Source organism: Camelus dromedarius, chromosome 21 (assembly GCF_036321535.1).
Source record: "Camelus dromedarius isolate mCamDro1 chromosome 21, mCamDro1.pat, whole genome shotgun sequence".
NCBI classification, from domain to species: domain Eukaryota; kingdom Metazoa; phylum Chordata; class Mammalia; order Artiodactyla; family Camelidae; genus Camelus; species Camelus dromedarius.
This window is the reverse complement of record NC_087456.1, coordinates 36,300,700-36,324,226: the sequence shown is the minus strand read 5'-3', so window position 1 is coordinate 36,324,226 and position 23,527 is coordinate 36,300,700. Positions and strand designations below refer to the sequence as shown.

At 47.7% G+C, this 23,527-nt stretch overlaps 1 protein-coding gene across 2 annotated transcripts in view; it reads right to left on the bottom strand.

Annotated features, from left to right (window-relative positions):
* Nucleotides 1-23,527, bottom strand: part of NR5A2 (nuclear receptor subfamily 5 group A member 2) — a 109,099-nt gene that overhangs the window by 12,079 nt on the left and 73,493 nt on the right. For both annotated transcript variants that reach the window (XM_031438325.2, XM_031438321.2), the window contains one exon: nucleotides 22,147-22,294. In XM_031438325.2, coding sequence (XP_031294185.1) covers nucleotides 22,147-22,294 — 148 coding nt within the window. The remainder of the gene's footprint in view (nucleotides 1-22,146; nucleotides 22,295-23,527) is intronic.

Genomic DNA, 23,527 nt, shown 5'->3' with positions numbered 1-23,527 from the left:
AATATCGTGCTCAATTCTAAGCCCGCACAGGAAGGGAGTGCCGAGTGGGCGGTCCTCACATCCTGCCACTCCTGGCATCTGAAAGGCGGGAGTCGGGAGATGCCGAAGCACCTGGGGTTCTACTGTCGCCAGCTGTCACTCCTGATTATTTAGGGGGATTTCTGATCCTGGCATTTCTACGGCTGGGACAATTGAAAAGAGGTTTTTTGATTTTTTAATTTTTGTTGGGGGAGGAGAGCTAGGTTGGTTGGTTGGTTTGTTTAGTGGAGGAGGGGCTGGGGACTGAACCCAGGACCCTGTGCCTGCTGAGCACGTGCTCTTCCACTGAGCTACACCCCCCCACTAAGAGATGGTTTTAAATCTGTGAACCCTGCACTGGCCAGCTGACCTTGGACACTGCTTAGCTTCCTCATCTTTTAAATGTATTTTACCAGTAAGTACCGCAAGGCAGGACAATGCCGGGGCTGTAAGGCACCTTCAGCCATCGCATCCACAGGGCGGACTCTGCTGCCCGGGCAAGCTTCTCCGCCTCCAGTCCACCCAGTGTGCTTCTCAAGGAAGGCGCAGAGAAGGCTCTCCCTGAGCCCGAGGAGCCGGCCAGCTCACGCAGAGAGCAGACCTCATGGGAGTCAGGGACGGGGTCCTGATGCTCTGACCCCGTGCACGTTCCCGCGGTCACAAGCCCTCGGTAGGGACTGCCCTGTCTTGTGCGTATTTCCAACCTTCAGTACCCAGGGCTTAAGACAAAACACCAGAGCTTTTCTCATGCGCCTCGGGGTGGCTCGTGACTGTGCCCACATCAAGCTCAAGGGCAGCCCCGGACCACTCAGCGGCTCCGAGCTGCCGACGGAGTGAACAAGGGCTCTCAGCCTGTGAAGGAGGGGACTTAACTGTTAAGACTTGATTTTTGGACAATCTCCTGACTCAGTGTTGTCCTTCAGCCTTACTAACTGAGAAAATTGAGGATAATTTTTAAATTCCAGCACAGTGAAATCAGACCACAAGCAGCACACTGGGACTCGATCCGGCCGCGACCACGGGCAGAGAAGACTCAGAAACCCATGCGGTTCCTCCAGGAGCTGCGACGTGGTGACTCTTTGATTGTGAAGAAACAAGGAAGCTTCCATTTCCCACATTTCAAAGAAGCACTTCTTCAAAGCATTAAACACATTCTCAAAAAAAAAAAAAAAAAAAAAAAAAGATTCCTGAGATGCTTGTCTTTCTCCCAGTCTATCCTATAACAGTGAAATAAATGAAAACTTTATCTTCTGAGCTTCAAACTCTGTGAATATGACAAATGTGTCTAGAAATGTTTCTTTAAAAAAGGCATAAATCTTAGATTGCATGAGGTGAACAGAGCAACTGTTTATCTTCACTAACGCGATTTCAGAGCAAACAAAGCCCTCACCACCTGATTGTCTCATCAGGAACAGTTCTTACTTTTCTGATTAGAGCAGAAGTCATGGTGGGAAGGAAAGCAGTTTGATGTTCGGAAAAATACATACTATCTTCTCACAGCTGCCCGAGCGCTCTCAGCTCGCAAGGCACGGTGCTTCTACAGTCACTGGGATGACCTGTTAGCTAGCAGTATCTGCGAGGAGCGCCCTTAGGTGTCCGTCCGCGTCAGCCCCGTCTCACTCAAGGCCTCAGACAAGCCAGTGGATCAGTGCGATTATCGCCCCACTCTGGTGCTGGTTGGTGGCAGAGCTGGGAACTGGGTTAGAGTCCAGGTCCACGGGATTCTGCGCCTCTCGTTACGTCCTGCACTTTGTTCCTGGGAGATGAAGTCTCTGATGGGAGCGGGGGGAGGGGGGAAGCCCCTCCCCCCTCTTGCAGCACTGGTGAATCTTGGTCCCAGACTTGCAACATCATATTCCGCAGCCCAGTCCATAAGGGCCCCCCCGAGAGACCGGCAAGCGCGGAACTGATGGGTCAGTAAAATGAAGCATCTTTTTGAACCTCCGAAAGTGCTTGCGCCCGCTCAGGCTGACGCCAGGAGCCTGGAGGCGCAAGCAAGCGAGTCGACATGGCCCACGCCGATTCATCCTGCTCCAGGGTGTCCTGCCGAGCCCCGCGCCCTCTGTGTGCGGCTCCGGCCACCAGCGCAGCGCGGGATGCGCCTTGGTGCCAGGGGCGTTCTCCCGGCGGCTCGGGGGCAGCCCCGGTGTGTTTGGTATTGGCTTCAGTGTGCCACGGAGGGATTTCTTTTTAACTTTTCAGGACAGAGGATGTGGAAAGAGCACTCTTGCTGCCTGACGACAGAATTATTAAAAAGAGCATGGGCGTGACATTGAGGGAAGTATCAGCTTAGCTCACAGAGTTTCTGCAATGATTCCTGGTGGAAAACCCTCCAAACAGTATTCTGTTAGACTCAGACCTCCAAATGCAGCCAGGATAACCGCCTCCAAAGCAGGTTTAAACACACACACACACACACACACACGTATATACGTATATTGCATGTGAGTGTCACGCAAAACATCCACCAGGAAAACAGCAGAAGAATCAATGAGCCCGAGAGCGTTATGAGAGGTCGGCATTGTATGAATTACGTGTCCATGTTTAATTGTTGGCATTTGCGAATAAAAAGACTAACCTTGGGGTGGGGGTACAGCCCAGTGGCAGAGCATGTGTTCAGCATGCCCGAGATCCCAGGTGCAATTCCTAGTACCTCTATAAAGTAAATAAAATAAAAATTTAAAAACAAAACAAAAAAAGGCTAACCTTGTGGCTGTCACGGCTACCTGACTAGCCAGGGGAAGGCGGACCCGCCTCTCCCGCCCTGAGGTCACGGCCGTGGGAGAGCCCATCTCTTCCTCACCCTCGTGGGGCAAACCATTCGGAACATCAAACACCTGATGCGGTGCCCACAGCTGTGATGCCTCACTTTGTCGTCAGAATGTCAGAGGGAAACTAAAATTCTCACACAATCTCTGGTAGCATATAAACACGGGAGGGAGAAACAAAATCCCAGAAGCTGGGGAAAATAGGAAAGAAAATGGAACATTTGAGAAGTCCATCATTGAACCTTTCCTCCCTCCCTCCCCACCCCTCCGACAACCCAAAGAGGTCAACCCTCTAACTCAGACGCGTCCACAGCCTCAAGTGCCGGTCTGGGGAGGCCGCCATCCTGCCCCAGGTTTCCACCAGCTTGTTGTTTCTCTAACGTCGAGTGGCGTTTCCAAAAACTATGTTTGTTGTTCTGCAAGGCTCTCACACAGACGCAGAAATCTCCAGGCACAAGTTCCTGCCTTCTTGACAAACACATTGCATCTAAAGATCATTTTTCTGACCAGGGCTGGAGCTGGAGCATGGAAGTGGAATATGAACGCGTGTACGTGGCTCATGGCCATCAGACGGTGAGGGGTGTCTGTCTGTATGCATTTCACTGTTCGTGCATTTTGAGGTTGGAAATCCAGTAGGACTTGACTCCACGTGGTTCAGAACCGGACTTGTGAGGATCTGCTTTGGAAACCTCCTCTTTACGTTGTTCAAGGTGATGCCAAATGCTGGAGGGGTTCTGAGGTCTTCCCGTCCCCCAGACGAGCAGTTCCCATGTTTTGTTCTACAGCATTCTGGATTTACAGGCACAGAATAGAAGCAAATAAGGGTACTTGTTGCTTTAAAATCCCAAGTCTTTATTTTTTTCCAACCTGTGCTCTAGAAGAGAAACTCAGCTTCGTCCATGCGTCTGTCTGGGCTTCCTGCTGCAGCTGGTGAAGGCTCCGACGATGCCGCTTCACACGGCCCCGGTCTGCAGGGTCCTCACTGTGGGGCCGGGCCAGCCCGTGGCTACGGCAGCTTTCAGCCCGGCAGTGGTCAGTCACTTCCTGCTGGGGGGGCTGGTCGGGGAGGAGTAGCCTGGAGAGCCTCCCGTGGTCCAGAGGCCCGAAGGAGACAGTTGCAAAGCAGAACACGTGGGGTTTGCGTCTTTTTGCCCAGATGCTCACCTGTCTGGGCAAGGCTGCTTTTCTGAAAGGTGATCACGCTCTCTGTGCCTTTTGAGTGCCCTTCCCGGGCTCTCGGTTCTTCTGTTTCAAATACAGCAGGATTTCTAAAGTTCCCTCTAGCTGATGTGCCGAATCCCACCATCTTCCGTTCAGTCTGGAGGAAACCGACCACGCGGGCGCAGCTCCCGTCGAGGGGGCAGGGTCTGCCCAGGTGCGCTCCCGCTGCGCCCGGCTCCTGACTTGATGTACATGGTGTTGAAAGCTCCCTATTGATTTTTCTGCAGCTGCTTGTAACTATTATAGTTGATACATCAATAGAAAAGGAAAGCACAATGTTTCACGGGAGGCAGAAAATCAGAGACCGCGTGATGCTCTGACAGTAAATCATGGCACAATCTTAGGAACTGATGGATGGTTCCTGCTAACTTGGAACCCAAGGCTTTCCTTAAAAAGACCCTCCTGTCATTGCCCGATACGTCCTAACAGACCGGCTGCCCGGGAAGGCGCTGGGGGACACCAGACGATGTTTCACCTTCTCAAGAGGCCCCCCTTCCTGCAGAGCGGGGACACTTCAGCTGGGTGGTGCGCAGCCAGGAGGACCACCTTCCTTTCTCCCCTCCTCTTTCTGGAGCCGAAACGTCAGAGACTCTAAGAAAGCTCAGAGCGTAGATCATTTCTGAGGACAGCAAACAATAGAGGGAAAAGCACGAGGTACCATTAATTCCTAACTCCCAAAGGCATGGGACTTGGGACACGGGGAGCAAAGAGTGTTTCTGTTACTGGGTCAGAAAAGGTAGCTAGGCTGGAAGGATGCGCACCAGCGGTTCCTGCCGTCTAAGGAGGCACACGGAGCCCTGAGACTCGTGGATAATGCTCTTACAGCATTCGAGTCATGCTTGAAAAACGGGGCCCCCACGGTGCCCACGTCTGCCTCTACAGAGCCTTCAAAAAGCTCACATCAGTAGCCACGTCCTCTAAGTTACTGTGCCACCTTGTGACCTCTCTTTTCCTTTCTTTCTTCTCCTTTCTGTCTCTCCCAACCCCCACCATTTTTGTTGACCACTTTCCCACATTTATATACACAGATTCACCTCTAAAACAATTACATCCCTGCTGTCCTCTTAATGTTTACGCCATTTTACAAGCATCTTGTAATCAGTCCATTAATTACTGGAGCTCTGAGTATTGTTTGAAGCTCTCCTCCATCCAATGTATTAATTATTTAGCAAGAAGCCATATTTGTAAGTGGTGCTGATAATCATGCAGGGTCTCACTGCTATAAACACAGAGGCATTAAATATAAATGATCCTCACTGTGTCCAGGACTGTTTTTGCCTTTACACCAGACGGACGCCGTAAAAACAGCCCAGCGATCGGTAGACTGGTTCACCTGTTAACTCTTTGTATGAACAGCACAGTTTCCTGTTGCCTCCACTAAGTGCCTACTGAGGATGATGAAACAGAGGTTAAGTTCTTAGGTTTTCATTTGATTTTGGTTCCCTTCTGTGTGTCATTCTGAGGATAGAATGAATCGGGGTGAAAAAAAGAAAGCGTGTGAAAGAGTTCTTCAGATCGCTCGACACGGCGTCGAATCACTGAATGTTTTGTCCATCCATCCATTGCCATTCCAGGCTCCCTCGACACCTGCTCTCTGCCAAGACTGGGGTTGTGGGCTTCAGACAAGTGGGACAGACCCCGGTATGAACAGATAGCTGCAGGTCTTGGCAGAAGCAACATTCACATGGCGAGTCCGCAGCTGGAAAGAGAAGCTAAGTCCCGCAGGTGGCCTTGTGCTGCACACGGTCAGGACGCACAGCGACACGGGACGGGCTCCCGACCGCGGGGCACTCGTGACTGTGTGTGCTCCCTGCCCTGTGACGCACACACACGGGGCTTTCTCAGCTCCTTCCACATCCTTGTGACAAACGGCCCCAGGGGCTACTCCCGCAGGTGCCAGAATCCCCGCCCGTGAGAAGGGTCCCTCCTCCCTAATCTTATCCGCCCTATTGCACCTGCGGTGTGTCGGGGGGATGAGTGGGTGCGGGTCACAGCCGTGGGTCGCCGACAGGCACTAGGGACTCGGTGGCTGACAGGCTGACCTGGTGGGTCATGGTCAGAAACAAGGAGGCTCTGACTTCAGAGCCAGGAAGGGAGCGCCCAGCCCCACTGTGGCGGTGAGACAGGGTCCTCGGGGCCACGCAGGGCGGGAAGCAGCCCAGGCCACACACCAGTTGCCGCCACCCAGCCTCACGGCCACGGTCTCTCTCCTGAATGAACATGGGGTGTGGATTTCCAGCATAAGACGTGCAAACGTGTGTCGACTCTGTCTACGGGCGCCCCGGGTCCCAGGTTTGACCAACAGCAGGACACAGAGATGAAGAGGACAGAAAACAGCCACAGGGCCCCCTTCACTTGTCCTTGTGCCTGGAGATTAGGTTTTATTCCACTTTTATGGACTATTTATTGGCAAATGAAATGTGTTAAAGAGAAAACCGCTGATACAGAAGTGGCAATTTTAATACATTTTAAGTTTATGAAGAAGGTTGTTTTTAAAAATTATTTTTCACTCCAACTCACAGTCCGTGAATCTTATTTTTGATTCCAATCTTCTTCCCCTTCTGTCTCAGTGTGTCCCTACTTTCCCTCACTCTACTGTACCGTTCTCTCTCTCTGTTTTTGAAAGTTTTTTTTTAACTAACATGATTATTAGCTAATAATTAAGCAAACTCCTATTTTGTACAACTAGTGAAAAACTTATAAAACCACCAGCTGGACCCCTGCTCAGCGGGAGGTGATCAGTGGTACCCTGACTTCTACAGGTAAGTAAAAATGAGGGACTTCGTGTCATTCAGCCTCTGCAATCTTACTGCAGGTAGATACACAACTCCTGCGTGGAGCTTTGGAGGTACTGAGGGGGTCTGGGGCCGTCTGGGTGGTCTGGGAGCCGTGATTCTCAGAGATGGACGGGCCGGGCATGGCTGTGCGCTGCCCCAGCAGTTTGCACGCGATGGTTATTTAATCAGTAGTTATGATTTGATTTGATTTAACATTTAAAAGCCATGAAGATCTTCTTATCAGTAGAAAATCAGATCTTAAATATATCCTAAGGGGCCTTCAGCAAGGCCCGTCCCCACAACCCCAGCATCTCTGTCAGAAACAGGACAGATCTGCATAGCAGTGGCCGGGGCCGACGCGGTCATAGCAGCTGGAGCCCAGCAGCTGGAGGGGGGCGGGGTGACGCGTGAGGAGCCGGAGTCAGGCCTGGCCTGAGGCCAGGATGGGGAGCAGGCGCAGGGCCGGGGCGGGGTGCCACCGCACTGCCGCCCCTTCTGTAAAAGGAGGCCGGAGAGAGAGACCAAGAAGGGAAACTGCCCCTACGCCCCTGCGGCAGGGAAGCATGTCCCTGGACTGGGGCCGGGCGGGGCGCCCGCTGCCTCCGAGCCCGGACTTGAGCTTCCGCTGATGTCACCACAGCAGAGGCCTGAGCGCAGCGTAGGACCTGCCTCTGAAGCCGGGCTCCTGCGGCTCCAGACGGAAGCAAACCCAGGGGTGCTGAGTAAAGACCAGTGAGCACAGAGTGGGCAAGAGCGACAGCAAGAGAGAGAGAGGCAGGTGCAGCCGCCACCAGAGATCCCGTTCGACCCCAGTCCACAAACCACAGTGTGGAAAACCACGGAGACACACGTCGCCCAGGAGGACACCAACAACCACAATTAACATGCCAACTCACTCCAGGAGAGATGGTTTCTGGGGACGATGAAAATTTTAAAATTAGTTTACATAGAGTGTTCAAGAGAGAAAGGGGTACTTCTTGGTAAAAAAAAAATACAAAATTAGCAAAAATTAAACCTTAATAGACATATATAGAAAATAACCTTTTAGAAATCTTCAAAACAAAAATACAATGACTCAGAAGGTTTAACTGACGGGATGCATGCTAGACTAGATGCGGTTGGAGAGAGAATTAGGAAGTGCGATTAACACAAAAGGCAGCCCACTGAGGTGAGGAGGGGAAGAGGGCATGAGAAAGAAGAGAAAAGATGGACTGCGAAACTCCAAAACGTCTAATAGGAGTTAACAGGGATTTACAGAGAGTGACATAGGAAAGAGTGATTTCCTTCCATCCAGCGTCCTCTAACTGGATGTGCTCTTCTGGTACAAGCTGCCCCTTAGTGTCCGCAGGGGATGGGTTCCATGACCTGCCATGGATACTAAAATCCACAGATGCTCAAGCCCCATCATTGGCCTTCCACATCCATGTTTTTTCCACATCCACAGGGTCAACCAGCTGTGTGTTGTGTAGTACTGTATGTCTTTATTGAAAAAAATCCACATGTATGTGGACCCATGCAGTTCAGACCTGTGTTGCTCAAGGGCCAACTGTACTTAGACACCTTGTGGTCAAAGTGTAAGACACTGATCGGCAATAAGGAGAAAAGCATGAAAGTTACCAGCAAGAAAAGGCAGGAGACCCTGATCGACTCCTCCAGTGTTACGGGATCTCGCCAACCTACCGTTTTATATCCAGCTAAGCTACTCTTCAAGGTCAGGCACAACTGGAAACGTTTTCATGCATACAAAGACTAGGATGGTTTACCGGTAAACAGATTGAACCCACTTCTTAAAATACAGATTATAAACGTGCACTTGCCCTATGCCTGCAAAAGCATCCTTGGGCATTTATTCCAGAGAAAAGAAAACCTACGTCCACACAAGAACCTGTGCAGGATGCTGATAGCAGCTTTGTTTGTTTACAGCCCTGAACTGGGAACAACCCAAATGTCCTTCAACAGATGAACAGTGAAAAGAACTGAGGTACATCTATGCCAAGGGCTACCACGCAGCCACAAAATGTATCAAACTATCGGTACACTCGTGAATGAACGTCAAGGTAATATTACTGGGTGAAAAAGGGCCAGTCCCAAATGGCTACAAACTGCATAATAATACTTATGTAACAGTCCTGAAACATCAAAATTACGGAGAACAGATGAGTGATTGCCAGGCATTAAGAAGGAGGGAAAGGGGAGGCGTGGGTGTCAAAGGCAGCACCAAAAAGCAGTGACTGGGAAGTTCTGTATCATGACTGTGTTGGTGGGTATACCGGTCCACACACGTGACAAAATTACAGGAACCACACACAAGTGCAAACACACAGACGAGTGCTGAACTGGTGAAATAAGCAAGCTGAGTAACTGAATAAGCTCCGTGTGGTCTGTACCAACGTCACATCCTCGTTTTTACAGTGACTATAGTTATGCAAGATGCTGGCATTAGCGAAAGTGTGTCTAGGGTACGTGGGACCTCCCTGGATGATTTTTTTGCAACTTCCTGTAAATCTATAATACTCTCAACATTAAAAGTTACAAAGAGATTACAGACTGGATAAAAACTTAACAAAGTCTAGCAACACGCTGCTTACAAGGCATGCACTGCAAACACAGAAACTCCACTGAATCAACTGAGCAATTGACAACAGACAGATGGGGGAGAAATTTCAATAGTAATTTTTAAAAGCTAATGAAAGACTCTCAATATCAGACAAAGCTGGTTTTAAGATAAAAGCATTAAAAAGAAAAAAAGAGGAACACTAGAGTAACACAAGAAATAATTCATCAAGAAGATACAAAAAATTACCAAGAATAATGTAAACAAATAAAGCTTAGCACCTAACAGAGTGAGACTGTATTTTCAGTACACATGCTACACTCACAAAAACTAACTAAATAGCACATCACAAAGGAGGCCCTAGTATATTTAAAAGAATCAGTACTGTGCATAACCTTGTAATGACAAGGCATTGTTGAGGGCACCAAGGGACTCCTGACTAAAGGAAAGGTAAACTATGTGCATGGATGGGAAGGGCTCAATTCTGTAAAGAAAGTAATTCTCCCCAAATTAATCTCTAAATACAAGGCAATTCTATTCAAAATCCCAGCCAGACTGTAGAATTACAGCAAGCCAATCCTAAAGTTTATATGGAAAAGCAAAAGGGTAAGGACAATTAACACTATTTTGAAATAAAGGTAGAGGGACTATTTAACCATATATCAAAGATTTATTATAATACCTAAAATGTGTGAAATTAGCACTGTGATAATCAAATAAACCATCAGAACAAAGTAGAAAGTCCAGAAAGTGATCCACACACATGCAGATCTTGAGAACACAAGAAAAGTGGCATTAAAAATAGTGGGAGAGACAAGCTATTCAGTAATTAGTGTTTGGACAAGAGACTACCTGTAAAGAAAAGAAAAGAAGACAAAACAAAATAAAAACTAGATCCGTACCCTATCGTATAAAAAAAAATAAATTCTGGGCATATTGAAGATCTAAGTATGGAAATCAAGGTCTTAATATATTCGGAAAAAAGCTAAAGGTGAATTAACTTTATTACCTCAAAGGCAGGGAAGAGAAAAGCAAAATCCACATAGGAAAGTACTAATAAATATGGCTACTTCTGAGAAAGAACATATACATTAAATAAAGTAAAAGGAAAAGGCAAACTTATCTATCTTAGATTATCTATCCATCCATCCATCCATCCATCTATCTTTCTATCTAAAGAGAACCCTTCAAATCAGTGCAGAAAGGCATACATCCCAATGGGCAAAGTCATGAACAGGTACTTCAGGAAAGATTCCTAACCTCACGTGCAGTCAGGATGTAAATTAAAGCAGGAGGATAGAAATTCAGTAAGCGGGTGGATGACGTGGAGGTACAGGAGCTCTGTCACCATGGCTAGGGACCCATGTGGCACAGTCACTCTGAAGAACAATTTGGCGGCTTCCAGCCTGAAAAGGATTCCCAGCGACGTGAAAAAAAAAAAAAAAAGCGGGTGGATGACGTGGAGGTACAGGAGCTCTGTCACCATGGCTAGGGACCCATGTGGCACAGTCACTCTGAAGAACAATTTGGCGGCTTCCAGCCTGAAAAGGATTCCCAGCGACGTACGTACAGGGAGGTGGGGAGAAAAATCTTCCCTGTGTTGTTTGTAATAAACGCCCACCACCCGGAGAATGAATCAGTAAGCTGTGGTGTGCACTGAATGATGAAATTCTCTGGATCTGGGAAGATGACGATTCAGGCTCTGGATTTACTAAGGATCTCAGAGCTGCAGGAATCAAAATAGGAATCTGGAAAACAACATGGAGCAAAAAGGGTGCACTCAGATGTTTTTTAATCCTACAAGCCTCATTCTTTTGTAAGATAAGAATAAGTTTCTGCAGCCCCCTCTTGGAGAGAGGAAGTTCCCTGAAGTTATAATTAGAAATAATACTGTTACAGTATTCATGAACCTGATCCTTTTTGATGGGAGTTGTTCTGGACAGATGCCAGAACATGTGGTTATCCAATTTGGCCCATAATTTCTTGCGGCAAGCAATCACAATACCTTTTTTTTTTTAAAAAGAAATAGATAATTACTAAAACTCTATCCTGACTATGAGTATCAGGAACATACTAAAGCTTTCTATGATAAAAACTTTAATTTTGGTTAAAACAGGCACACATTCATCTTTCCACCTCTGTCTCCTATTCTCCCCCTCTGTGAAGCCCAGTCTTCTGAGTTTGAAGCCAGTAAGAGGAGGGAAGCAGGAATCTGATAATAATCCAGGCTGAGAATGTCTGATGCATTCTAAGATTTTGTTCACAGCGAAGATTTGGGAGATAGGAATTTGGACACCAGATGCTTCTTCACATTAGAGAGAAAATCTGCATAGAATCAACAAGGCAGCGTGAATGCTGAGGGTCCTACAGTTTCGGCAGGGCTTCTGCCTTTGCCTTGGGAAAACTTGCCGTCTCCTTCCTAAACACAACAGGTAACTGGCAGCCCTGGGGAACCAGACCGAGCGGAGGGCTGGCGAGGGGCCTGCCGGCCACGAAGAGCGTGGGGTGGGTACTCAACGCCTGTTGTTCCAGTTAAGATGCAGAAGGATCAGATACCCTCCGGATTCCCGCTGGCCCACTTGGAATGGGCCGTCACCACCATCGTAAGTGACAGGCAGCGTCTAGTGCTTTGCGGTTTACACGTTTCATCACTTCATCAAGAAAGCAGCAGTGGGTCACGGAGAAAATCTGGACTTTGGAGGCTGACGTGTGCACATCTCTGTTCTCCTTTCCAGCTGGGTCATCTCCGGCGGTGGTTTGACATCTCTGATCTCAGGGAACCGCAGTAAAACAGGAACGGCTAGTTTGTCCTCTAAGGTTTGCTGAGCGGATCAGAACGGCGCACAAGGCGCACCCCCCCCCCCCCCCCCGGGAAGACGCACACTGGGCGGCCGCTATTGTAACTGAGCGCGCTCACTGCTTTCAGCGTGACCTGTATTCCAGGCATGGCGCTAGGTGCTTGGATGGCGGAATGAGAGCAGGGCTGGCAAAACAATTCTTGTGAAAGAAGCCACAGGAAGAAGTGTGAGTCTGTCTGTGAAGCTAGAGAAAGAAGACGCCTCGGAGAAGGTGACCTTGAACCGAGACCTGAGGGTGCACCTCGCCCAGACACCTTGCGGGGCGGACGCTGCTGTCTGCGTTTTACAGCCAGGGAGCGGAAGCTCACGGGAGGCTCGCACGTCGTTACGAAGCGGGGGTGCTGCCAGCATCAGTCAGCGCGTCCTCAAGCCCCTTGCATCCTGCTTACGGTGGGAGGACCGACACTCAGGGCCCCAGATATTTTAAAAAATGCACAGATTCACTTTCTACTCTATCTTCCCACCCTACCGAGTCCCTGGAGTTTGAAGCCACGAATATGACGGTGGTGCTCGGGGGAGTCTGCTTATATTATTATTATTACATAATCACTATTAACAATTATTATCAATAAAGCATCCTATTATTTTATTTAAACTTTGTTAAATAAAGAACAAAGTTGATCTCTCTAAAAGGTTTTAGTTCTCAAATTCCAAAGATGGTCCCTTGGAAGGAATTCATTACCCAGAATTTTTGTTCCCCCCAAAACAGCTGCCTTTCTCTAAGTGAAAGCTTTCATTCTGTCTATTTGATGCCATAATTTCTAATTAGTCATGAGAGTTAGCAAATAAGTATTAACAAGCCTGAAAGAAGAATTTACAATCTTTTTAAGTAAAGTTAACTACAGAGCTTTTTATAATTCTAGAACATTTGGGCTGAAAGTTGAAGAGCTCCTGGGAGTGAACGTTCTCCAGGGAGCCGGTGTCTCCCTGGCCACCCCAGCTCTGTCAGAACGTCATTACCCGCCTCGGAAGAGGACTGACCGTTTATTGTTTGATTTTGGCTTGATTTGGGGATTGAAGAGGTGGCCGATGAAGTAAAGGGCCGTGGCTTGACTTCACTGCCTCTGACATATTTCAAAATATCACAGGTAATAATGGCGCCTCGGTCAGTAGATCGAAGATTTCAAACCATGTCCCGGCACTGAATTAAGAGTAGTTATTGCTGCCACAAGGAAGAGCTTTTTCATGCAATCCGCACACCAGGGATAGTATTCAGGAAGAGGCGTTTTCCATTAAGGGGCCGTCATTTATACGACTTTTGCTGATGTCAATAGAGATGTTTTGAACAATAATTATTGGTACCGTGTGCCAGACCTTGGGCCACGTTCTTCATAATAATGATTGCATTCAACCCCCACAACAGAACTCAGGTAGACCATTATTATTTCGGTTTTACTGATGGGGAAACTGAGAGGATCTACGTTGCCTGAGAATCCGGACTCCAGCCTGCAGTCTCTCCCACGTCCGCAGAAGGAAACTAATTACAAATGCCTCCCCTTTCCTCCCTTCCTACATCAGACCCAAATCGCAAGACTTCCTTCCTGCGGGGGCAGAGGGATGACCACAGGCTGAGACTGGGAAACCTGCGTGGGTCCTAGGCTCAGACTGAGCTGTGTGGCCTTGGGACCCTCAGCCGGAGTCTCTGACTCTAGTCTCGTTCCATAAAATGACTAACTTATCACTTTACGTTATAGGTAAGAGTACTTTCTAAACAAAAAAGTTCTATGTGGTGGCGCTAGGGGAACGGGGAGTTATTGTTGATAAGTACAGAGTTTCAATTCTGGGGGGTGAAAGGCATTCCAGAGACGGACGGCGATGATGGCTGCAAAACGATGTGAATGTACTTAACGCCCCCCAACCTGTCACTTAAGAATTGGCACAGTGGTGAATGTCGTGTTATGTATATTTCACCATGATTTTAAAAAATGAGAAAAAAATCTGTACCTTAAAAAAAGATCCACCATAGACAGCAGTAATACTAATATAATAATCATTTTCTCTTTGAACAGTACAAGCCTGGAAAAGCATCTCCCTAAACAGCGGCAGTTAGCAGAACGACAATGTCAGTATTAACAATGGAAAAAGGATAAATATTTTTAGGCACAAGCTGTTCAGAACTATGCCTAAGTAAATGCTGTTCAGGCAATTATATTCTCGTGCCGGGAGATAACGAACGATGATCACTTCTTCCACGGCTGTAAAGACGTATCGATTCGGTTCAAACTTAGAACTCCAAAATGAATTATATCTGGGCCTTGCTAAACCGCTCTGCTTACTGAAAGGAAAAAAAATTCCACACAACACCTATTATACTGCATTTAATTAAGACAAGCATCAACTTTATGTGCCGTTATTTGCTTCTGCCAAATCTCTATGGTGTAAATATTGAACAGCGGCATCTGTTGAATGCTAATCAATCCTCTCTGAATTTCTAATGATTACATAAATTTTAGGAAATGCTTATTTGCCAGCATCACCCTCCGTGGCATGTGTATCAGCCAGGCATTAGCACGAAGATCTGTGTGGTTATTTGACAAGTGTCTAGTGAGCGTTCTTCTAAATTAGAATATCGTATATGAAAAGGTAAAGAGCTCCGATTGAATGCTAATTGTAAGGAGAACCTGGGGGGCCCGGGTTTGCTTATCTGACTTCTCGAGGAACAATTTAACCAATGCTCTCAGGGAAAGATGTGGGGGCGATGCACTCATTGCTAGACTTTGCAGGCTAGTCACTGCCAGTGTGCATGTGCATGTGTGTGTGCGCACGCATGCAAACCTGTGAGGGTGTGCACCGGGAACGATGTTTAGAGGAAAGCTACAGTAAAGCAAATATTGTGACCACACCAACTGCCACCTCACGGGGAAGACTGGCTGTTGCAAGACCATCTTTCACGCAGATACTTTGCATGGAGAATTCTGTGATGTGCAGGTGGTTGTGCTCGGTTCAGAAGTGAATTAATATGCAGATGGGCATACATTGTGATGCACAGATACAAATGTTCACTAGTTTTCCAGCCTTTGGAAGCTTTCACAGCACTTCTGGAGGGAGGATGGGAGCTAAGGAAAGGGAACAGGACTCCCTGGGAGTTCTAGGTCAGCGTGGATGTGCTCCACAGAGAAGCCTGTCCTCTGATTTATACAGTGAACAGTCCATATTGCTTTGAGCACTGCAAACAGAGTCTCATCACTGTGATCAGATCTCTGTTGGATTTGGAAACCTCTCTCATTAATTGGACTTAATGCTGCAAAAAAGCGAAAGGGAATTCACGTTTCCTCTTGTGCCACTGCTTTGCCTAGAATCGTGCTTTCATAGCCCCCCCCCCATTCCAAACTCAGTAGGGACACTTAATTTGACGGCAAAACCCCCCTCAAACCCAACAAGCCTGGAGACGGGGGCAAAACAAGTATCCTTCTGCAACCCCTCGCCTGCCCTTCTCCAAAGGAGTCTGTCCACTGTTTCCAGTTTACTCCCCAAGTGCTGACGGGAGGGGCACGGGACCCACCAACTGTGTTCACACACACCCCGCCCAGGGCTGCCTAGCGGGGTCATGAGTCCTGGGCACAGCCAAGGCCAGAACAACTTTTCTTTCCCAACCAGACCTCCTGACACCTCCCCAGTCATCAGGGGGTCCTGCAAAACTGCTTCCTCCCACAGGAGAGGTGGACCCAGGCGGCAATACCGCGCTGACACCTGGACAGGGGCTGGCAAGTGGAGCTGCAGTCACTCCCTCCTGTGAAAGATCAGGCTGTCCTTCGCAGGGCCGCAGACACCAAGCATATGGGGTCGATGGGGCCGGGGTGCACAGTGAAGTCTTATTACAGGGGAGCCCGAGCCAACCTTCCTGGTGGCTTCCCAGCGGTCTTTTCCATCCAGCATCGAGCCGAGTCCTCCCTTACAGGAGCCTCCTGTGCACTGCCCTCAATGACAGGGTGTCTCCCATTCCCACACGCCCTGTGGGCCCAGGCTGGGGGAGATGGGGGGGCAACAGTTGCCCTGCAATTCTTTGCCCATGATGGAGCCTCCGTGTTTCAAATGAAATAAACATATGTACATAAATCATCTGGTCCTGACAGTGATGAGACCGTTCCCTTAGGGGACAGAAGTTCTAAGCTCTGCACAGAGGCCCCAACCAGACTTGGGTCACATGAAGCCCACCTCCCCACTGAATCTGTGCTTTGCCACCTGCTCTGCGGGGACCTCCGACAATTCATCTTGGCCAGGTTCTGATACGGAAAGCTAGGAGGGGAAACGGGGTACATAGCGAAGGGGAGACAAGGACAGATCTTTATTTAAAGGCCCAAGGAGAAGAATTACTGGACAAAATACAACTAAGAAAAAATACCTACCCTATCAAAAACTAAGCTATTAGAAAACCAGTGACTGGCGGGGAGGGTCTAGCTCAGTGGTGGAGTGTGTGCTGAGCGCGCACGAGGTCCTGGGTTCAGTCCCCAGCACCTCCATTAAAAATACATAAATAAGTAACCCTAATTACCTTCCCCCCAAAGAAAAAAGAAAAAAGAAAACCAATGACTGGAAATACATTTCCTTCCCCAAAAGACTGCCCTTACCCACACACTCTAGCTAGAAAACACGGTGCAGTTTTATTTATGGTTTACGATGTCATCACATCGCAAGAGCTGGGGCGAACGCTTCAGCAAAATAAAAGGTTGTACCTGAGGATAGAATACGCTGAGCCGCCCCCTCCCCGCCAGGGACCTCCCTCCCCAGAACCTCCCAGACACCTGTGGTCCTCTCTTTCTATTTCAGCGTTTTTAATGCCAATGACCACTAAAGGGACGGCAGATGACCATCAAGTTACGTTTGTTAATCTTCCCCTTTGGATGTCACAGAGCTCAGAAAGACACCGAGTAGACACACAAGTAGTGAAGCAGGTGACGGCGCAGCTCTCCCACTGTGACACGCGTGGTCCAGAGAAAAGGACCAGGCTGAGAGGCAACCCCAAACCAGAAGGAGGATTCCTCGAGACAGAGGCTCTGAGGCTGCAGGGCAAACGCTCCCACAAACTCACTGAGGCCCTGAAGCCAGAGTTCACACAGACGTCCGTCCAAGCCGCACAGCTTGTGTGCAGAAACCAAGGGAGGCAAACTGCTTTATAACTGTCCACTGTGCTCGATGGGAACGGCAAGTGCGTGGAGAGCAGCTCCCCGCTTTCACCCGAGAGGCTGGCTTTCTTTTTGGTCCATATTCCTCAGATGATTGTCCCCATTCTCGACATCACTCTATGTAGACGGTGCCTGAGGATGTGGGGAGCATTTGAAAATATGGATTGATGAGTTTACATGTCCCTGAAGAGGACAATGTGCTGCAGCAGAGAAAACACGGACTGGAATTTGGGGGTGTTAGATCCAGATCTGGCTCTGAGCTGAAAACGATGGGGTGAATCACCTCCTTTCACAAATCACAAACCACTCTGGTAGACGCTTTGCTTTGAATTTAAAACCAAATCAGCCTATTTATGCATCTATTTTATCAGCAACATTTCCTAAGTCCCTACTGGGTACCAAGCTGTGCGTCAGAAACCTCGGATGCAGAGAAAGACAAAGGACAATTTCTGACCCCAACTGAGACCAAGACTAGAGCAGTGAATCTTACGGCACAGAAGAATATGAAGAGCAGGACAGAAACTTCTGCCCATATTGGTGGACTCGGCCTAAACTTACTCCAGGCATTATTAATGCTAGTGTTATGTTATTAGGATTAGGCATTATAAGTACTAGCTACTTTTTAGGCTGGGGAAAGCCTCTCAAAGAGAATAGACAATCTCTTTAACTCAGCTGAATATGAAAAAGTGCTTTCAGAAGTACTGGCTGGACCACAGAAGAGAGAAACTTACACGTCAAGGGCGTTCATCAGAGGAAACAGGATGCAAGGTCCCTCTGCTTTCTGCTGCCACTGGGGACACGACAAGAGCCCTGCAGCATCCAGCCTGGAGCCTCGATCCCAAAAAAATCCCCAGCCACAGTAACCTCTTAGCTGGCCCTTTCTGGTTCCTTGTGCTCTGAGCACTAACGCCGCAGTCATGTTCCTGATGGGCGTGAGCACAGAATGACATTGCTCAGGAAGCAGCAGCAAAAGACCAGGTGGTTGCCTCCCAGTTCTGCATTTGTCCTCAGGAGACAGAGTTTATGGGAATTCTACTGGCCTTTGCTTTGGAATGCGGGTGACAATGAAATTACTTAGGGACCACGACCCCATACGCCGCTTCCTCTGTGGGCTTCACTTCTGCCCCGGCTGGTGACAGGCGGCAAATTGCATCAGTCACTCTGGATCCTTTTTAACAGGTGGGAGTACAACCAACACATAACCAAAAAGTTGCATTTGGGCCTCTCTTGGGTCATCCATTTTGCCAACTTGGAATGATCTCCATGGATGCAAATTACAGGTGAAAAAAAGAAGAAGAAAGAGGGAATTGAATGGGATTTTAAGGAAACATTACAGCCAGCCGAGGCTGGGCCTCCAGAGTGTGACCTCACACACAGAGAAGGACCCTGAGAAATGGGGCGTTTTTACTTTTATTCCCTTTGTTTTGACCAGCGTAGCCAGCTGATGTCTGCTCATGGATATAATGTGAAGAGGAAAAGAAGCAGGCAGCAGACTGGAAACATTTTGGTCAACTGTACTTTTTTTGGTTTTTAAAAAATTTTTTTAATTTTTCTTTTAATGAATGAATGAATGGATTCATTAATTAGTGAATTGGCTAATTTTTCAGCTGTGCCGTCTACTTTAGTCCCGTCATTAGTTTTTGTGAAATGAGGGCTCAGGAGCCACTTCAGGGAAGAACGACTTTAAAGAAGAGGGTTGTTGGCATTGGATTCAACTAACCAGCTGCTGCTCCTGGAGGATTTTCTACCTGGGTTCAAGGACCCAGAACCCCGAGGTTCATCTCCCCGTGACCCTGGCCCATCCCGTGGTCTGCACCCTGTAACTCGTCCACACCCCATCTCGCTCCTGTCCCCACGAGGGGTTAAAGCCACTCAGAACACAGTTCCAGTCCACTTTCTTTCTAGTGGAGGCAGCGCTGGGGATGGGACCCAGACCTCTGCCTGCCAAGCCCGCGCTCCGCCCGAGCTGTGCCCTCCCCGCCAGCCAGCAGGCCGCTTTCCGCGGCGCTCCCAGGAAGGCGAGCCAGCTTCAGTTAGGCAGCTCACCCCTTTTACAGAGTCCTGCTTTACCTCCTGAATTCTGCAGAATGCGGACCGCACACCGACTTCTGCCGGCCGCCCTGCCCCGGCGCCTGCGCAGGCAGTGCTCAGGAGGCCCCTGCCGAGGTCTGCACGGTCTCCTTCCCGGCCCAGGCTCTCCGGCTTCCCGCACCCGCGGCCTCCCTGGGCCCGAGACCGATCTCCGAGTCCTTCCGGGCTCCTCCTGCCGCCGCCCGGTCCTGCTCCTTCCTGCTCCGGCACCAGCCACTCCGCGGGGCCGTCGCCCCCGGTCTCCCCGCACCCACCTGGGAAACGCCGCCTCATCTCTCCCCCGGGAGAACGCAGCCCCCACGCAGCACAGACCCTGGCCTCTGATCGGTCCCCAGAAGCCGCATCTTCCTCCAGGACCAGGGCGGCTCAAGGCTGGGCCGGGATCAGAACACGCAGGTTTGGGGGCCATGGGACTCACGAGAGCCTGGGACGAATTTGTCCCCAGCCCCCAAGATTGATTATTTGTTGTTTCTAGGGGGGAGAAAAGTTTTCGTTCATAAATTGGAAACTACTTGAACTTTATTACCAGTTACCTTATTTCTGCTTTTTTTTTTATGTGGGGGGAGGGACGTAATTAGGTTTGTTTTATTCATTTTAGTGGAGGTACTGGGGACTGAACCCAGGACCTGGTGCCTGCTAGGCATGCACTCTACCACTGAGCTATATCCTCCCATTTCTGCTTCTTTGAAAAATAAAGTCTTGGCCAAACCTGATTTACCTCTGATTGGAAAGCCAGCCTTTCCTTTCTTCCTTAAACAACAAATAGGCATCGTTTTAAGGGACATTCACTGGTGCCCAGGTTCCTGAAACAGTCAACGCCTGCGTGAACCAGACAGTTCTCTGTGGTTGAGGTTCTGGTAAAGGCACGGCCCAACTGTTCAGGAAGGTAATCCATGAGGTTCAAAGGCTGAGCGCACTTCGACCCCCCCTCCCCCATGCCCCCTCTTCCACAGCATTTGGCAGAGAATATAACAACTTTGAAAAACGAAGAAGGAAAGATAAAAGTGATGAAAACTAAACATGGCTCGTGGTTAATCTCTGCATCTTCAAATGTAATGCAGTGATTCAACTAATTTAAAATACCATTGAAGTGAGATGACTCTCTTTAAATATTTTATCACCAAGATGCTGTAAGATTTCTTACACATATATTACCACATTTTTCATGTAATTACTGATCAAACGTACTAGTTGAAAACACTAAGATCTTGCCATAAACCAGAGCAATTTGAGAGATTACAGCAAGCAGACCTCTGCTATCTTCCTCTTGATTTTTTAAAAATTGCTCTCGGGTTAGAGACGTAGACTTAGTGGAACAGAGCTTTCCAATTTCTTGTGGTTAATGCAGAAACCACACAGGGTCCAGTCCCGGCACTGGAAACCTTTGAACACTACATCTATGAAATTCTGTTGTCTTTTTAAATTTTCAGTAACATTTCTTTTTGCTATATTTATCACATTTTCCAAAATATGAAAATGTTCTTTTTCTTTTAAATGTTGACTACATGTGAAAAATTAACTCTGGTTCTATTGCTTCAAACTATTCCTTTATTAGCAACAGTTGTGTGCTGCTGTCAAGAATTTTAAAACCAAAGTACCAGATTTGGAGCGGGGACACATCTGTTTTGCTTTGCAGTTTGTTTTATTGTTCTATTTCTTAGGATATGAATTCACAACTATCTTATAACTGAAGGCTAAAGAAAAAACATATGTTGGTAAATCTGATTTCTGCATTTTTTTTCATTCAAGGGAAGTTGCCTCCCCCAGCCGTCTGCCAATAAGTAATAAATGAACTTGGCAAAAAGTTTATTTAAGTTGGCTTTATTAAGCCAACAAAATACAGAAATCAAGTATGGGACAGGCAGAAAAATCTGTTCCTTTGAAGTCAATAAAAATCCATCTCCTTAATCCTTTTTTTATTCCAAGCAGCGGTGATTTTTTCTGAGCTGACTCACTGGGAACCTTGATTTAGCTAATCTGTCTTCCTTAGTTATCTTTCTTCTCCAAAGCTTTCCAAAGAAGCATCCTTTCCCCCGACAACCGCCATCTTTTATACTCGCAGAGCAGTGCATCTGGTTACAAACGCTCTCTAGTTCACCCTGATAGGGAGTTAAGAAACAGGTTTTTAATTACTGTCCATATTTTACAAGAACAAAACCAGCAGTAGCTCGCAGCTGAAACAGAAGACACAAGAGAAACGAGCAGCAGCAGAAGGGTGGCCAGTGAGACATCACGCGTCATCCCTAAGCATCGCCATGAAGCCTCCATCAGTTTCTCCAGGGCTGCCCATTTGTTACGTCCATCCGGGAAGAAAACTCCAGACTCCAGTCTAGTAACTCTGTCCCCACACCCCGACCGACCCACCGCAGGGCGTGCCTCCTGCGGGGCACGCACACGAAGATATACCAGGTTGGGGCAGGGATACATTAGGAGTTTGGGACTAGCAGATACACACCCCTCTACATAAAACAGATAAACAACAAGGTCCTACCGTAGAGCACAGGGAACTGTACTTAATGTCTTGTAATAACCTATAAAGGAAAAGAACCTGGAAAAGAATATATATATATACATATATGTATCTGTATAACTGAATCGCTTTGCTGTACACCAGAAACTAACACACCATTGTAAATCAACTCTACTTCAATAAAAATAAATAAATAAAAGAATTAAAAAGAGAGAAAATAAAGTTCAGTATCATTTAGCCAGCTTTATGAGGAATGGAGTGCTTACCTAAACTAAACAGCACCAAGAATTTCAGACACACAAACTCTCGTTGATCAAACTGCAGAGAACGAAGCTTGGCCACCAGCTCCTGTGCGTGACTCATGAGGTTGTTGAGTGTGGCCCCCGCTTGCGAGGCGATGACAGAATAGTCCACCTGCAACACAGAGTCCCCGCTTAGTGGCTCTCAGGCTCGGGGCCCGCGCAGTGCACACTTTGGTGTTACTGACTCAGAGTTTACATACATGTACATACATACGTCTATTTCACATGCGACTCTGAAGAACTGTGGGTAAAATCAGGTTGCAATGTAGATTTATAACACGGGGGACATTCCCCATGAAAACAGTTTGAGACACAGTCTGTCATTATCAGCCGTACGTTGATAATATCATAATTATTCTGATCAATCTAAGCATTTTGATATGCTTTGGAGGAAGCAGGTCTAAGTTGTACGTGCGGACATCTTTATCTTTCTTCCTACTGGGAGGTGACATTATCACATAAGATGAAAATTGTTAACTCGTGAATTAGTTCAGAGAAAAATACATTGTCCATAAAAAATGAACCCAAGACAGCATCCTACATGTGCACGGTGTTAATTAATGAGGCAAGAGAAGGCAGAGGTAGGTTTCTCTTTTTATTTTACTGAGCGGCGACATTTTAAAGTCATCGTCATGTAAGACCACATGCTTGTGGACGCTGAAAGATCACCCTTTGGTTTGCCGCTTCCTGCGAAGCTAGCAGTACTGACGGCCTTCCCATGGGTATTAACACGTTGCTCTCGAAAGACAGCAATGATTTTATTGATGAGAAGAATAATTTCTTGATTTGGAAAACAAAACAAAAAAGGCTTATTTTCTTCTTCTTTGGAAAAAAAGGCGGTACGATGCGCCAGTCGCAGATTATGCACGGGACGTCGGCATTTCCATCTACAATAAGAAGTGAAGGTGCGGGGTGGCGGTCAACGGCAGCACTAGCTCTGCTGCTGTGGCTACAGCCTAATGGGAAGCCCAGCTGGTACCTGACACTCCCATCCTTTTTGGACTGGCGAGCTCTCAGGCAACCAGATACTCTTTTAGGTGCATTTAATATCTGCGGCAGCAGCAAATTTGTCTGGGAGGCAAGTTCTCATCTGCCACTCACCCGGAGCAGACTGTATTAAATTTTTATATTTATTGACATTTCATTACCATAATTGACTGCACTTGCTTCTCTAGGAGAAGTCACAGAGCTGCTTCCTAAGCAGGAGAACCGGTCCCTGGAGCCGAATTTGCAATTGAAAACAAGGCAGAATGGATTTTTTTTTTATTGTGTAAATATGATGAGTTTAATTTTCAGCTTTAACTAGAGAATACTGGGTGTACAGAAACCTTTTTCAAAAGTGAGA